Raw genomic sequence first — 16,103 nt, forward strand, 5'->3', positions numbered from 1 at the left:
TAGTAACTTACAGTTCTACGTTACTTTTTTTGGTGCAAAGTGTGGAAAAGCTTTTATATTCTTCATTTCAGGAACAACTGAACAAACAAAACAACAGAATTTGGTGAGTTGGAATGTGGTACTAGGTTGCAAATTAGCCCGCTTTGCAGAGTTATTTCTCTGCACAGGAATGTAGTTAATTTGAGATGAGGTGTGTGTTGATGGGGGTTGCATGTAGTTCTGCTGGAGACTGGCAGTCTGTCTTCCAGTGTTGTACTGCTGTCAGAAGGTGGTGTGGCTCTAGGCAGGAGAAGTGTGTGGGACGGGGGACGGGGGGCTGTTTGAGCTCGTTTGTGTTTTCTTTTTGCTCGTCCCCTCCCTCCCTCCCTCCCCCCTGCTCCTCTTAGGGTCAGGTAGCAGGCGTAACACACTTTCACACACACTTACACACCCTCTCGCTCTCTCTCTCTCTCTCTCTCTCTCTCTCTCCCACATACACTCCCACAGCCACAAGAGAGCACACACACACACACATGCCTCACTTCCTCCCCAGAGCCCGCTTGGGTGAAGATAACATGGACAGCTGTGAGCTGTGAGGATGGAGAAGAGAGTGTGTGTGATCCAGACTGACTTCCACCAGTACAGACCCACCATCGCTCTGCACAGCAGACCCCTGGCACATGTAAGAAGTCTGCCTCTCTTCCTCTCACACTCCCTTTGTCTCCCTTTATTTCTCTGTGTTCTTAACCTCCACTCTTCTTCTCAAGCTCCATCTTTATTTATCTTTTCATCCTGTCGAATACACTCTCCTTCAGTCTCTGTGTCACTGTGTTCTCCAGCATGGAGCGGGGCTCATCCTCCCTGCAGGCCCTCCTCTTACAATGAGGATCTGCTTATTCAACAGGGGGCGACAGAGGGCGTGTGATCAGGCATTTGTACTGATGTGGCTGTTGGATGTGATGGTGAGGTTAAATTGGCTTCAAATTTCACTTTTCCATATCTTGGAGAAGGATATTTCCTACAGTTTTCACAATTTTGAGTCTTTGGTAGAAACTGCTCACATTTCTCCATGTCAAACTTTGTGAGACAGTTATGTTTTTTTCCGACACGCCTCGCATGAACGCACAGACGGACGGACGGACGGACAGCCAGACATGCCACGGACACGTCAAGCACACACGGACATGTCACACACACACAGACACGTCACACACGCACAGACGGACAGACACGTCATGGACATGTCACGCATACACAGACACGTCACACACACACAGACACGTCACACACACACAGACACGTCACGCACGCACAGACACGTCACACACACACAGACACATCACACACGCACAGACATGTCACACACACACAGACACGTCATGGACACATCACACACGCACAGACACGTCACACACACACAGACACGTCACGCACACACAGACGGACAGATACGTCATGGACACGTCACACACGCACAGGCGGACAGACACCTCACGCATGCACGGACGGAAACCTGCATGCATGCATAGACACGTCACACACACACAGACACGTCATGGACACGTCACGCACTCACAGACATGTCACACACACACAGACACGTCACACACACACAGACACGTCATGGACATGTCACACACACACAGACACGTCATGGACACGTCACGCACTCACAGACACGTCACACACACACAGACACGTCACACACACACAGACACATCACACACACAGGCGGACAGACACGTCATGGACACGTCACGCACTCACAGACACGTCACACACACAGACACGTCACACACACACAGACACATCACACACACACAGGCGGACAGACACGTCACGGACATGTCACGCACAGACAGACACGTCACACACACACAGACACGTCACACACTCAGAGACACGTCACACACTCAGAGACACGTCACACACACACAGACACGTCTCACACACACAGACACATCACACACACACAGGCGGACAGACACCTCACGCACGGACGGAAACCTGCATGCATGCACAGACACGTCACACACAGACGGACACACACACACACACACACACACACACACACACACACACACACACACACACACACACACACACACACACTGCTTCAGCCAACAAAGACTTGAAAAGCTGTGTGGTTTTCTCCTTTGATGATGCTGTGAGCGGGTCGTCATTACACTTGTTTTCAAGGGTCAGAGAAAATCCTTTGAACCCTTTTGTGTGCGTTTTTTTTCTTATAATACATTCAAAGGTGTGAAATTGAAAGGAATTTAGTGATAATAGTATGTTAGGTCTGTTCAATTTTACATAACCTCTGTCAGTGTCTTTCATCTGCTTGCTCTGTCAGGTATTTCAATCAGCCCTCTCCGGACAGAAACTACATTGAACAGAAACCCTTCACTACTGCTATCTCCTGAAAACAATCATGTCCCCAATATGATTTATAAGCCGGTGTTATTGTACCTGACCTGCAGCCAATCAACCACATGGCTGTAAGTGAACTGTGAGGAGCTTCAGAGATCAAAGGCTGGCTGTGCCTTCCTCTGTGGCTCCAGAGTTCAGCCAGAGGCCAGGCGTCCCCCTGCAGTCCGTTCACCTGGAGCACTTTGCCCCCGACAGTTTGAACTTACTGTGCACAGTCAAACACACTCCTCTGCAGAAAAATGCAGAACGGTAACTCTGTGATCGATACGATGCACTCAAAACCAGGTCGAGCCCATTTCACAGCTAAACGCTGAACCTCTAGCGCAGGAGTGTCAAACATACAGGGAATACTGTGACGGATAGGATTTGCAATCTTTCAGCAGATTTGGAGCCAAAAGAAGCATGAAGTAAAGTCATTTGTAACCTATTCAGTTGCAATTGATGAGAGCACTGACATTACTAAAGATGTTGCTCAACTGGCCGTATTCATTCATGGTGTTGATGAGATTTTGGCGGTCACCGAGGAGTTCCTTGAGTTTATACCCATGACAGACATCACTACAGCCAATTATATTGTTAGCGCTCTCGTTGAAGCGCTGGACCCGGTCGGAGTGGCGTCACAAAGCGAGGGAATCTGCAGAGGAGAACCCAGGCAAATAAACAGTGGGCTGATGTCTGAATTTTTGGTCTTTATGTTTCTAGTTTATTGTTAAAAGACCTTAAAATGGGGCTTATCATCCAAAAACCTTCACCAATGATTTAATCATAGCGAAATATTGTCGTTATGTATGCGTTATTATGCGTTGATTTTACTGGTCTGGCCGACTTGAGATCAAAATGGGCAGAATGTGGCGCAGAACTGAAATGAGTTTGACACCCCTGCTCACCTACAGGCATGACAAGCAACAGCTGTTCAGACACTTTTATATAAGATTCCTTTTAGGGGTCTTGCCAGCAAACTAAAGGACAGTTTGCAAGCCAGTTAGCTTAAAGCTATTGTGACTGACTGCTCCCACCATGCTATCGGTTTGCTTCATATTAGCATTGAGCTTGTCAGCTGCAGTAAGTAAACTTATTCGACCTTGTGAATAGCTACTATGTCACCAAGCTTCTCACACCACCTCTCTTTCACTTTCGTCTTTGTTAAATGTGAAACCACAAACACAGACAGAGTAATCAGCAGATAGACATTTAGCTAGAGCACTCCTTGCTTGTGTCTGCAGCAACTATTCGGCTACTTTCTTTGTCTGTCGGTGGCAATATCACCATGTTTCCATCTGCGTGATTAAACCAAAGATTCTCTCCAGCAAAGATGCCGCATTGCATGCTCTGCCAATGGTTTGAAATGGTATCCACTTCCTGTCTCATAACTGGGTATGCTCATAATGTGCTTTTTGAAGTAACTAAAGGTGCCAGAGAAATGTAGTGGAGTAAAAAGTACAATATGTATCTCTGACATGCAGTGGAGGAGTGTTTAGTTTATTTTTATGGTGGATTGCAAGCTATCTTTATACCACCACCTGTTAGTCGCGTTCAAAGTATGGCTTTCTCCCAGTGGCGGGCCGTGGGTTTTCTACCTGGGCCTTCAGTGTTGCGGTGAAAAACGGGTCCAATATGAAGCCAGTCTTTGAAGCAAAGTTTACATAGAGATCAAACATTGAAATGACATATTCTGGGTTTTGACACTTAATGAATAAATAATTTATGTGAGCATCAAGACAGTTTCTGCCTCAAAACCAACGCCACCAGAAGTGAACATTTTGCAAAGCTCTGAACCAGGATACAGACTTGCGAAGGCTGTCACAGTCACATGTTAGTAGAGACTTGACACTGAATGAGTACAATGCACAGGGAGCCTGTAGCCACTAGCAGGCGGGAATATAGAGGTCGAAATGATGAAAAGCTGCTCAAATAAAAGAAAGCATCCTATTTTATACTCACTAGAAACAGTTTAAACAGAACTGTGCTTCAGACAGACAGTCGGAAAGTGTGTGTCAGTGCAGTGTGTCTGTTTCACCCGGCCAAACGTCTCTGAGCTTCAAGTCAAAACACGAAAACTTTGCGAAAGTTGTAACTCACATTCATCATGCAAAGAGGGATTGTGCTGACACAAAGAGAGCATTGCATTTGTGAATTCTCAACAACAGCGCTGGCTTAAGAGGTTGAGCCCTGTGATCATGCTAAAGGTGAACCATTGATGTGTCACATTTATCTTCTGCTGCTTTTTTGGAATCAGTGTGCATGTTGATGTTGAGTGCGACGGTAAATCCTGCACTGACAGCTCAATATATTGTGTGTTTAAAACTGACTTCATGCAAGGGAAGTTCAGGTGTGTCAGCAGGTAGATCCTGATGGCAGTTAAAACACACATGTCCTAAATCTTATTTGGACAACATGGCAATTACCACTGCACACTTAAGAAAGACGACACCTCGTTTCCCCGCTGACAAACGTTTGAGAGGTAAACTCACTGTCAGGGTTCAGAGAGATGCGCTAACGATAGTTCTCTTTGCAACGGCACTGATGCCAGCGCTCAAGCAGCAAGAAGTTGTTCTGTGTGTGTGTGTGTGTGTGTGTGTGTGTGTGTGTCTTCCTTACAGGGATTCACAAAAAAAGATACAATTGATCTTGAAGGCTGTTTGATTTGTAAAATGCAATGTGGGTGTTTAAGGCCTCTTAACGTTACTTTGAGGATCTTTTAACTGGTTATGAAGCAGTTTCAATTTAATACTGGTGCGTCTACATGACCTATAAGTAAACGAGAGAAGATTGGCTCTTTCTATATAGTTATTCTTCATGCTTGTCATCGGTGCCACCGGGTCGATTATGTGTGAAATCAGATGAGATATGTAGAAACTACTTCAGCTCAGACTCCATCGGGGTCCAGCCTGCCGGAGTTAGACCCGGATGCATCCTTCGCCCTGCTCACCGGCAAGCTTTCCAGATATCCCCCCACCTGTGTTAAATAACCCAGTACATTATTCACAACATGTGATAAATGTCTATTTTAGCACCATCATTGATGTGTTTCATCGCAGTACAGAATGCCCAAATCTGTTTCAGGTTGGTTTTTCATCGAATGAACTGCGAACTGCCCAAGCTAGATTCTGTCATTGTTTTTTATGAATCCTGTAAGTTATATTAATAATTATATTTGTTCCTTGATTTTTGGTTGTCTATGCATTTTCCGCTATGCTGGTTGTGTTGTTGACAATACAATTTTCTTGTTCTCGCATATCTCTTTTAAAAAGAGATCAAATTCCCAATTAGACAACCTGGCTCACTAAAGTTACAGTACATAACGCTGCAAATATAAGCATTAGCACTATACCACAAAACCTCATCAGTTAGACTTACTAACTCACTGAGCGCATCGGTTAGGGTTTCATAAACAACCCCCTATCAGCTGTTTTGGATATTCTCTCATTGCTTGCAATTGAATCCCACTGTAAAAGTCCAGATGTGGTTCATGTCCCAGTGTGTACAGAACATTATTGTGTTTACATGAGCGTGTCGGGGGTTGACAGACATCTGTTTAGCTTTTGAGTCTGGTTCAATGAGGTGGACTGCTGAGGTGCTGCTGACAGGGAGAAGGAAACGCATACCAACAGCATCTTTACATTACTGTCTGCCTCTGATCAACCAAACACTGCTGGTTGACCTCTACCTTTGATCTCTGGCCGCTGTACCACGTAGTGATCGGGTCTGGGAGTAGGAGTACTTACAGTTCATAGTGCTTGTTTTAACTGGCTCAAGGTGCCGGAGTATTAACTGCAAGGAAATGCTTTAAAATGGTTCATGTGATTCAAGATAATTGTATCAAATAGATTTTCAAACTGCGAGGCTGGTTGTTTAAATGTCTCTGCATTATTTTTCCCGTCCTATTTGGAAAACCATGGTTCATCTGGTATTCAGATGAACCTGAATATTATTCTGGCACCAGCTGAAAGGTTTGGGTTAAAATGAACCGTCGACTTTTAAAAGAGTCTGATATTACAGTACCAGATTAGGGGTTTGTTAGCCATTTGGAGCGAAATACATAGTGAAACCGTTAGTGTTGGTCCTGTTTACATATTGATAATGCTTCTTTTAAATTCACTTGGAAGTGTTGTCAGAACAAAAAGATCTTTAGCACAAACCTGCAACAAGACGCTTTAGGGTGAATTACATTCTGTACATGCACTAATTTTCTTATTCATAATGAAAACATGTTGATATAATTGGGATTTTAGATTAGAACATGCAGGTTATAGAGAAATCCTTAAGATCTGTTGGTGTAAGCAGCACAAATAACATGAAATCTGACCTTTTCAATTCTGAGTACTTTCACATGTGCTCGTAAATCAGATCCAGGTCATTGCAACCTCAGTCTGAGCAGCCACATGGGAATTCATGCAACTTTTTACGTCACTCTGAATCAACATTTGTCACAATTGTCTGCTGGCGGGAGTATAAAGCCAATATCAATGACAGGTTGTGAAATAGCCATGAAAAGCAATCTTTTTCAATTAGTTTCGTGTACAGAGACACGAATTATCAGTCTTTTTTCGGACGAAAATATGGCCAAGCGCCGTAGTATTTAATATGCAAAGTGTGGATGGGTCCAACAAACACAGAACACCTTTAACCGGAGGACTGTGTTCAACACCGAGTTGTGATTTGCGTGAAACCGTAAACGCTGACTTCAGTGGCCTCCATGTTTACTTCTGTACGACAGCTTTGACCCGAACCCTTTACCGTGACGAGTTCACAGAGCCAAACAAAAACAATTTGAATTGAGCACTAAAGCTTGGACTGAAAGTAGCCATAATGAATGTATCATTGACATATTTACATTACAATGCCTTATGTTGCATTAAAACAGAAATGGCGCTTGTCATCTACCTGGCCCAACTGAAGGTGAAAAATGTAGTTTCCTCTCAGCAGCTATGCAGCAGCACAGGAAGAAAGTATCATATGTTTCAGGCCAGCAGGAGGCCGGGGGGAGGATACGTTGGCAATGTGCAATACAGTGTGTATTCATACACGCACATGGATGTCTGTCAGAGGGCAAAGTGTTGGTGGTGTGTGTGCCTGTGAGTGTCTGTCAGATGTGGATGGAGGTGGGGGGGGGAGGGGTACAGTGCAGACTCCACACAGAAGGGAACAAAAGTCAGAGACTCAGTCAGAGAGCAGTCAGAGCTGAAATATCTGTCTTTCTGTATGTGCGAGTGTTGTTCCAGGTCAGGTCTCTGCCATTACAGCAGCACATTCATACACAGCAGGCAGGGATGAGGGCGAAAGAGGAGCTGAGGAGAGCCATAGAGCAGAGTGACCGGCTCCTCTCCAAGGTCCGTGAGCTAGAGGAGCAGAACACCCATCTTAACAAGGACAGGAGTGAGGCGGCCACTCAGTACCGAGCTGTAAGTCTGCTGCTCTGCTCATCGCTCTTTGCTTCTCCTTCTCTGTTCTCATTTTTTCCCTTTACACAAGTTATTACGCTTTTGTTTCACTAACTTGATACTTTAGAACTCACAGGATTTGTGATTCAGTCTAACTTTCTGCTTGATAAGGGATTTTGTACGTGGTCATTATACCAACCCTTGATGGATGAAATTAAGTGGATAATGATACCCCAGCAGAGGCTGAGGGAGAGCGATGCAGCCACCGCAGCAGGCGCTGTGCTCAAGCTCGTTTTAATGCTGCGTGTCTTTCTGTGGGTTTTTACTGCTGTGTTGACCATTTTCCAGCTGATCGTTTTATTGAGAGAGCAGAGTGTGTTTTTTACTAAGACTGCTGTCATAGTTCCTTGGGGCACCAAGCTGTTTCCTGGCCTGAGGTGCGCTGTGTGATTGATTGGTTCACTGGCGACGACGACTGTTTGAGTGGCACATCCCGTTTGGGTGGAAGGAGGTGTTACCACAAGTCTTAGTGTGTGAAATACAATCCCACATTGTTCTCACAGCGTTCCACAAGGTCCTGATACATCCACTGCATACCACCAAATGGCAGACAGATGCGTTTAGAGACTAGCTTGTGAGCAGTGTAGCATCTAGTAGCTTAGGAGCCAGACATTTCCCTCAGCGGTTGGTAGGGACCAAAGCAGAGCTAAAGGGAGGGAGAGCATTGGACTTGGATCTTCCACAAACATGAGTCTAAATTAATGTTAATGTTTCATGTTTATGTGTTAATATCAGTGGTGTATAAAGTACCCAAAAACCATACTTGAGTAAAAGTAAAGATACCTTAATGTAAAAGTGAAAGTCACCTATTAGAATACTACTTGAGTAAAAGTCTTAAAGTATCTGATATTTACTGTACTTAAGTATCAAAAGTAATTTTCTGATATTAAATGTACTTCAGTATTGAAAGTAAAAGTACAAGTAAATGCTTTTAATGAAAAAGCAAAGGGTCAGAATTTTGAGAAATATGAAGTTTATTCTTTTAAGTCCTGTGGCCACCATGACCAAGGACAAGAAGTTGTGTTGGCTGTGATCATCCAGGAGCTTTCTCTGAAACAGTGAGAGAAATACATTTTGTTAGCATAAAAACCTTAGCTAGCCCCATTTGCTACACACGCTTGCATGCATCTCCAACATCGACCCGGTTCAAATCGTATTGCTGCACTCTCGCGACTGCAGTCAATCCTATGATGCGGTGGCTAGCTAACATTAAGTTAGCTAACGTTAGCCAACTAGTGCTGCAATTATTATAGCTAAGATGACTCAAATCAACAAAATCTCACAACTGTCAACACGTCCTCAGCTCACTAACTCACTGGCAATCTGTCTACTACACTAAATGTCTCATTTGATTTATGATAGCTAGTGAACGTTAGCCTAACATAAACTATGTATAGCTAAATAAGAAGATCAGACACCTGTCTCCTCCCCTGCCAAATATATATTCCAATCCTGTGGGAAACACTGCTAGATATCTTAACAGGTTTATGCTAATTATGATAGCAAAACATTAACGTTGCGGCTCATGTGATTAATCTTAATTTACCTCAATGTATTTCCTGAGGTTGGATGGCTAGTTTTTGAATGTCAATATTTCAGTCGCTTTGGGTAAGCATAAGAGGCACTCCAACATGAGAAAATATTTCTCGCAAATGTCCACGGGTGTTGGTCTTCGTCACCACCGTCGTTTGTTGCGGGAGTATCAGTCATCGTAGAGTCATGTAGTTGCTAGCTAGCTAGCTAGCATCCAGACTTAAGTACAGTAACGAAGTATTTCTACTTTGTTACAAAACACCACCGGTTAATATGAAACCGTTTACTCACACATTTCCCCCAAGTTTATGATAATGTCTTAATATGTCAATATTGAGTTACACTTTTTTTTTTACTGCCCAAAAGTGACCAAATGGTATAAATAAATGCAGCTTGAGCGTATTATTAAATATATATGTGCTATATGACGGTGTTTAACTGTTTTTGTAAATGATTTGTGACTGAACAGATGGGCTTGGAGATGAGTACCACAGACAGGATGCCAATGTCAGAAGTGATGAGGGACTTGAAACGAGCACTGTTTGTTTTGCTTGGTGAAGCAAGTTCACACTACACTACTTCCAAAGTCGTCACAGTGCACAACGTTGTCGTGTTTTTCACACTGCATGACTGACCTGTTAGCACCGCTAGGTGCGAGCCACCTGCTCAGCCGTATTGATAGCCGAGGATAGGCAATAGAAATGCTCCCAATCTTATATTTAGCGCCTTAAAAAAATATATTTATATGACCATTTAACATACATAAAAAACTAACTTCAAGGAAAGTGAAATTAAGATAATTTCTACGGTGATGATAAGGATACGCTTTTTTTTCAAAAGTGAGTGAATCTCCCATTTTAGAGTGCATCTCTCCAGAAGGCAGAGGATTTAGTGTGAAGCGAGGAGCAGCACTGCTGTGGTCAGTGTTTGTGGAGAGCGCTCCAGTGTTGCCCACGGGATTTGGTCATGATGCTGAGTGTCTTAGCAGACTCTTCAGATGGCTTTGAACTAAATAAAATCGCCTCGAGGAGTTGGACTGCTGCTCGTCCCGCTGCATTTCACTGCTGTCTGGATATGGCAAATTCATGTGTCACGGTTGATTTGTCTGAATGTGCCTTTGTATTATCTGCACTGACAGTTTATTTCATCAGATTTATAGTGAAGTATGTGATTCTGGACAAAGTCATTTAGGTGATGATCATAAACCAAACAACTACTGTACTTTCAAAAGTCACTTAACTTAAGCGTCTACCTTACTGGCATTATAAAAAGTGAGTCTAAAATGTGGATTAATAGATGTTTGCTAATCAGTTTTTCTTCTACAACCTACACTCATCCAGATACTTATTTTATACGTACAGTCTTTTGTTTCAAGAGAGGTCAATTGATTACTCCTCATTCCTTTTTTAGTCCTCTTTTTTTCACACCAGGTGTGCTCTGTCTCCGACTGTGTATTTTCATCACTGCTTCGATTAGCCAACCATAAATCATGAAGTTCATTTGTGGAGGAGACAGATCAGTCGGCATAATTCATACCTTGGAGCCCTTCTGATTTTATTCGAGTGAGAAATGTGACCCCTTGTCAGAGCTATTTAGTGCTGCCTGTAGGAAGCCTTCCAGCTTTCCAGGGGAAACAATTAGCACACCTCACACATCTTTCATCAGGGGTAGGATGAATTCCTACCTCTTAATCACCCTTAATGCACTTCTGCACTGCTAGATCAACACTGTCCTGACAGACCAACGTTCTTTTGATTTACTTTTTTTTTTTTAAATGTGCTCAAAGTTATTAATTCTATCTCCAAGGAAGAGATAGAATATAACAAAATAAAATGTTTTCACATAGCTACTCCCAGTCTCGGTCCCTAGGTGTTATGTAGTAGTAGAAGTAGATATGTCGCTCTCTGGTTTACTCAAAGCATCACATTTTTCTATTTTTGTATTTCGAAAAGAAGAGGTGGGTAGTTAACATAACATGCTTTAAATTAAATGCCAACACTAAAGCAACATCCTTGCAGTGCTCATACCTTTCCGTCCATAGTTGTTGAGAAACAATTGCAAAAGTCATCAGAATACACAATGCCTGACTACCATTGCAATCCCAACTATGAAAAAAAAGATGTGTCAGTACCACCCACTCTGTGCAGTGAAAAAACACCATTAAAAGCAATTAGAGGAATTACAGGATTAGCACTACAAGAAGGGGAAAAGAACATATTTTAATTTGCTTCAACTAACTTCAACCCACTTTAGTTCAAATGAATATAAAGAGAGAAAAGTCCACTATTTACCCCTCAATTACTGCTAATGGGAAATAAATGTGGAACCTTCCTGCAGAGCTATCCAGATGCCCGAGTTCTGCATGTGGAAAAACTTTCAGTCTGGACCGGCTCTGAAGTTTCTGGGGCCCAAGGCATGCTGTGGGACAAAAGACTGGCAGGGAGAGATGAATGAGGGTGGAGAGGGGATAGAGACAAGGGTGAAGAGAGGCTAGGGAATGGAAGACTGATCTGATGTTCAAGGGCAAGGCGAAGGAAGCAAATGAATGTATGTACAAATTGGTCTTGAGAGATTCATTTTGAGGTGAGCATCTGGTAACAGTCTGTCAGATTGACCGCGTGGGTAATAGGACGCTACTGACAGCTATGTGGTTCAAATAACCAAACGTTTTATATTCTCTCCTGTGCCCTGCTTTGGGCTTTAGTGGGGTCATAAAAATAGAAGCGTTCTTGCTCAGATGGTGCTTTGTTGAGTATCTAGTTTTTTATGTTTTTTTGCCATGCCACCATGACATATGTTATTTGTTTTTCGATATGGCTCATGTCCGTTTGGATAATCTGAATTATGCTGTTTTCCGACTAAAACAAGAGGGATATGCCGATATTATTTGGGTTTTAGGAACATTTTTCGGACAAGTATACAATACAGCACATTCGAAATATGCGTCTCGATCAGGTTTTTTATGCCACAACAGCTCTGTATGTTGTACACAAACAACAAGCCAGGAGTTTGCAAAGCTGGAGTAGAGTTGCATGACCAAAATAAAAGCCCACATTTCTGGTGGGATGGAGAAACACACCTATTTTTAAGCGTTATGTTGCCGCCACAAGGGCTATTTGAATAAGTTCAAAAGGTATTATATAAAGAAAACACTTGTGATACTAGTTTAGAGGTTCATATAGCAGTATATGTGTTAGTGGTTTATTGGTTGATGATAGAACACAGGAAAGGAAAAAATTTAAAATAAATTCCAGAATGATTTCCTCATTCAAATGATGCATATATATAGTATTTATACTATATATAGCACTATGTGTTAACAGTATCTCTGCAAAGTTTGACTTTGATTAAGTGAAGTTAAATATTTTGAGTAATTCATTTAGTGCACATTTCGTGAACCGTAGTTTTAGATCCGCTGAGAGCCAAAATGCCCTAACTTTCTTCCTGGACATTGAACGCCTCTTGTTCCACAACAGAGGGGCTCTGCTCAAGCAGATGCACCAATATATACCAAGCAAGGCCGTGTGGAATATCGGCCTTGGAATATAACGTCACCCATTGGTTTGTGGACTGATTCTTTGAAGCTCCGAGTTCTGCGTTTTGGATGTTGCCATCTTGGCTTTTTTACGATTGAACACAAGTGACCACCGGCAGAGGAGTGACGCACAGACGCCCTATATAGCTCTGTTAGGGTAGTGACCTGTCAATCCCAAGGTAGTCCCGCCCTAAAGCATACTCCGCTTTATGAGTCTATTTTACTCTAAATGGAACCATAATTTTACTCGGCAGAACCAGAGTTTGCCTCCTGGGCTGGACCAAGGGCTGGGAGGCGGGGTTAAAGGAAACACTAGCACGCATATGCAATTCAATTTGATTTATTTTGTATAGCCCAAAATCACAAATTACAAATTTGCTTCAGTGGGCTTTACAATCGGTATACAACATCCCTGCCTCGGGACCTAATCGAGACCTAATCGGATCAGGAAAAACACCACCCAAAAAAACACCTTTCACTGGGAGAAAAAGGGAAGAAACCTTAGGGAGAGCAACAGAAGATGATCCCTCTATCAGGATGGACAGAAGTACAATAGATGTCATGTGTACCCAATGAACAACAGAGTTACAGCACATCCAATGAATATGAAAGAAATGATTCATATAATGAGAGTAGTAGGCATGATGAAAAAGTTACAACTACCAAAAGTAGCAGCAACAGTGGATGTAAACAAATGATACAATTAGCAGTATTGGAAATACTAATAGCAATGCAAATAATGCTAATAATTTGCATTGGCCCATGGATGCAAAAGATTGTTGGAAATGTTGGTATTTCGTCTGAATTCTACATTTTAAAACTGCGCCACAGCAATTTTCCTAGGCATGAACAATGCTGTATCTAGTTTTCTGTACAAAACCATACGGTATTATACCGAGGCAACGCTGGAACTATGCCACACTAGAACTAGTGACATTCCCCTCAACCTGATCTGTACTTTGTGTGATAGCAAACAAAGACAGAGAACATGCTAAACATCAGAATGTTGACTTCACCAATGTAAGCAAGTTGCTTTAGTAGCATTAGCATTTAGCTCAAAAGCACTGTGTCTAAGTACAGCCTCACAGAGCTTCTAGCATGACAGCAGACTCTTAGTCTTGTCTTTACAAGACTCCATGGTAGTTATCATACTATGGGCTAAAAACATCCGGCTGCTGAACCCGCAACCTCCTCTCCCCCTGTGTTATCACTCATCTCTCCTTTAGGATGTTAAAAGGCAGCCGGCAATTAAATGGCAGGTTTGGAAGGCGTTCTACCTCATAGGGGTACTTTGACTCTCTGAATATGGGTTGCTTTTGACATGGAGCAGCCAAACATAATCTAATCTTTTCTGTGTAACCGAAGGGCTTTCCTGCAATGCCTTCATCTCCAGTAACTATGTTGTTTTGTTACCTCATTAACTGCAATCATCTTGGTAAATTAATGAATTAAAAACAGCAGTGTAAACATGAAACTGGCCTTCATAGCGTCTCGTGGTTCCAAGCCTTAGAGTTGGTATGATGAGAATCTGATGAGTACGCAACTTTGTGCATATCTGAATCCCTGGCAACCTTCCTGTCAGATATGAGTGTTAGTGTTGGACGTAAGTGGTGTCTGGAGAAGCAGCTCTGCGTCTCCGGCTTCTCCAGCTCACGTGGGAGTTACATGAACAGATATCTCTGTGCTGCCTCGCCACACAAGAACCCAGACCACATTGTCCAAAAATGAATTCTCAGAAATCTTATGTTTTTTTGTTGTTTTTTTGGGCTGGATGTCTTCTACGGCTCAGTGGCACTGGCGGAGTGCTTATCCTTGCTCATATAACTGTGTCCTCTTTTGGGCAGATTTAGAATCAGTGTTATTCTAGCTTTATGTATTTTGGAAAGGTCATGTATGGTTGCTTTTCCACAGCCTCTTGGTCCTCATCAGCAGACGACGTGTATTCTGTTGTCATACTTAGGTCACATGCATCCATCATGTAAAGGCATGATGAAGGCCAGAAGGTGTGGGGAAAACCCCTGAAAATGGTAGTGAGGGGATGTTGAATGGAGATGTTTTATTTATTTATGTTGACAAAAATTCCCAACAAAATCTACATCATGACATCAGAGCGAACTCTATCTGACAATGAAGACCGTGTGATATGGTTTTCTTATTTAAAGAAAGTTTTCAGAGGTCAGGGACGAACTTTCAGAAGCAAGAATGTTCAAATACCTCTATATAATTAGTTCATATTGTAATGGACATATTTCCTATGAGATCCATCCCTGAATTATCGGCATATTATGTAAAGCGGGCGCGCTTCATTTCAGACCGCGATAATAAATACATATTTTTGTAATCATCAGGCCATCTGTGACCCTGCTTGATGTTAACTCTAGATATGGAAATGCTTTGACCAGTCTTTGTGCGTCTTCATTCAAGAAAAACATCCACACTTGTATCTAAAGCACAATATGCCTCATTATTCTTGCTGGAATGAATGCTGTGGCATTGTGGGGGACTGTGTGGGCGTGGTTGCACGAGACATTTATGTCAATTACAATGTAGACCGAGAGAAGAAAAGGCATTTTTGACTCTGGAGCACTGCCCTTGTTTTCTTGTCTTTCTGTGGCGTGGCTTTGATTGCACAGCTGAGGGTTGTGTTTCTGTGAAAGAACGGCACAACGCTCTATGCTTTTCTCTGGATCTGACATGCTACACCAACCACCATCCCTGTGGGACACCTTTGGATCCCCTGAGAGTTGGGAGAGCCACCTGTTTCTGGGGGGAGGAGACTACATTGAAGAAAGAAGGCTGGAGAGGTTTTCGCTGTGGTAAAACTCAGTCAAGAGTGGACAGAGCTACCTGCATCGGGTTACTAGCAGCAGTAGGAGGCTGTGAGCAAACTCGGAGTACGTCCGGAGGAATCTTTGGATTTCAGTAGCGTATACCAGCGCATCCTAAAATGAAACATAAATGAAAGCTTGGTTGAGAGGAGAGAGAGAGCAAAAAAAGTCTCACAGAGAGGATTAGGGGAAAAAAAGACTCTTAATAGGGAAAGGAAGGCAAGAAAAGAAAGGTGAGCAGAGCAGCTTATTGCAAAACAGAGAATCTGCTGGGAGAGTACAGACTGGAGCGCCATCAGTGGGTTGATTCACTTCCTCCTGCTGAAACCCACCTGGGACAGAGCAGGCGGGCAA

The 16,103-nt window shown here is 42.9% G+C and overlaps 1 protein-coding gene across 1 annotated transcript in view; it reads left to right on the forward strand.

The window, feature by feature from the left end:
* Positions 1–577: 577 nt before the first annotated feature.
* Positions 578–16,103, forward strand: part of LOC306753344 (uncharacterized protein) — a gene marked incomplete at both ends in the record, with an annotated part of 44,354 nt that continues 28,828 nt past the window's right edge. Inside the window, 3 exons of the mRNA XM_079237214.1 lie at positions 578–661; positions 819–941; positions 7,635–7,814. Coding sequence (XP_079093340.1) covers positions 578–661; positions 819–941; positions 7,635–7,814 — 387 coding nt within the window. The remainder of the gene's footprint in view (positions 662–818; positions 942–7,634; positions 7,815–16,103) is intronic.

Source organism: Taurulus bubalis, assembly GCF_910589615.1.
Source record: "Taurulus bubalis genome assembly, chromosome: 2".
In the NCBI taxonomy this organism is placed as follows: domain Eukaryota; kingdom Metazoa; phylum Chordata; class Actinopteri; order Perciformes; family Cottidae; genus Taurulus; species Taurulus bubalis.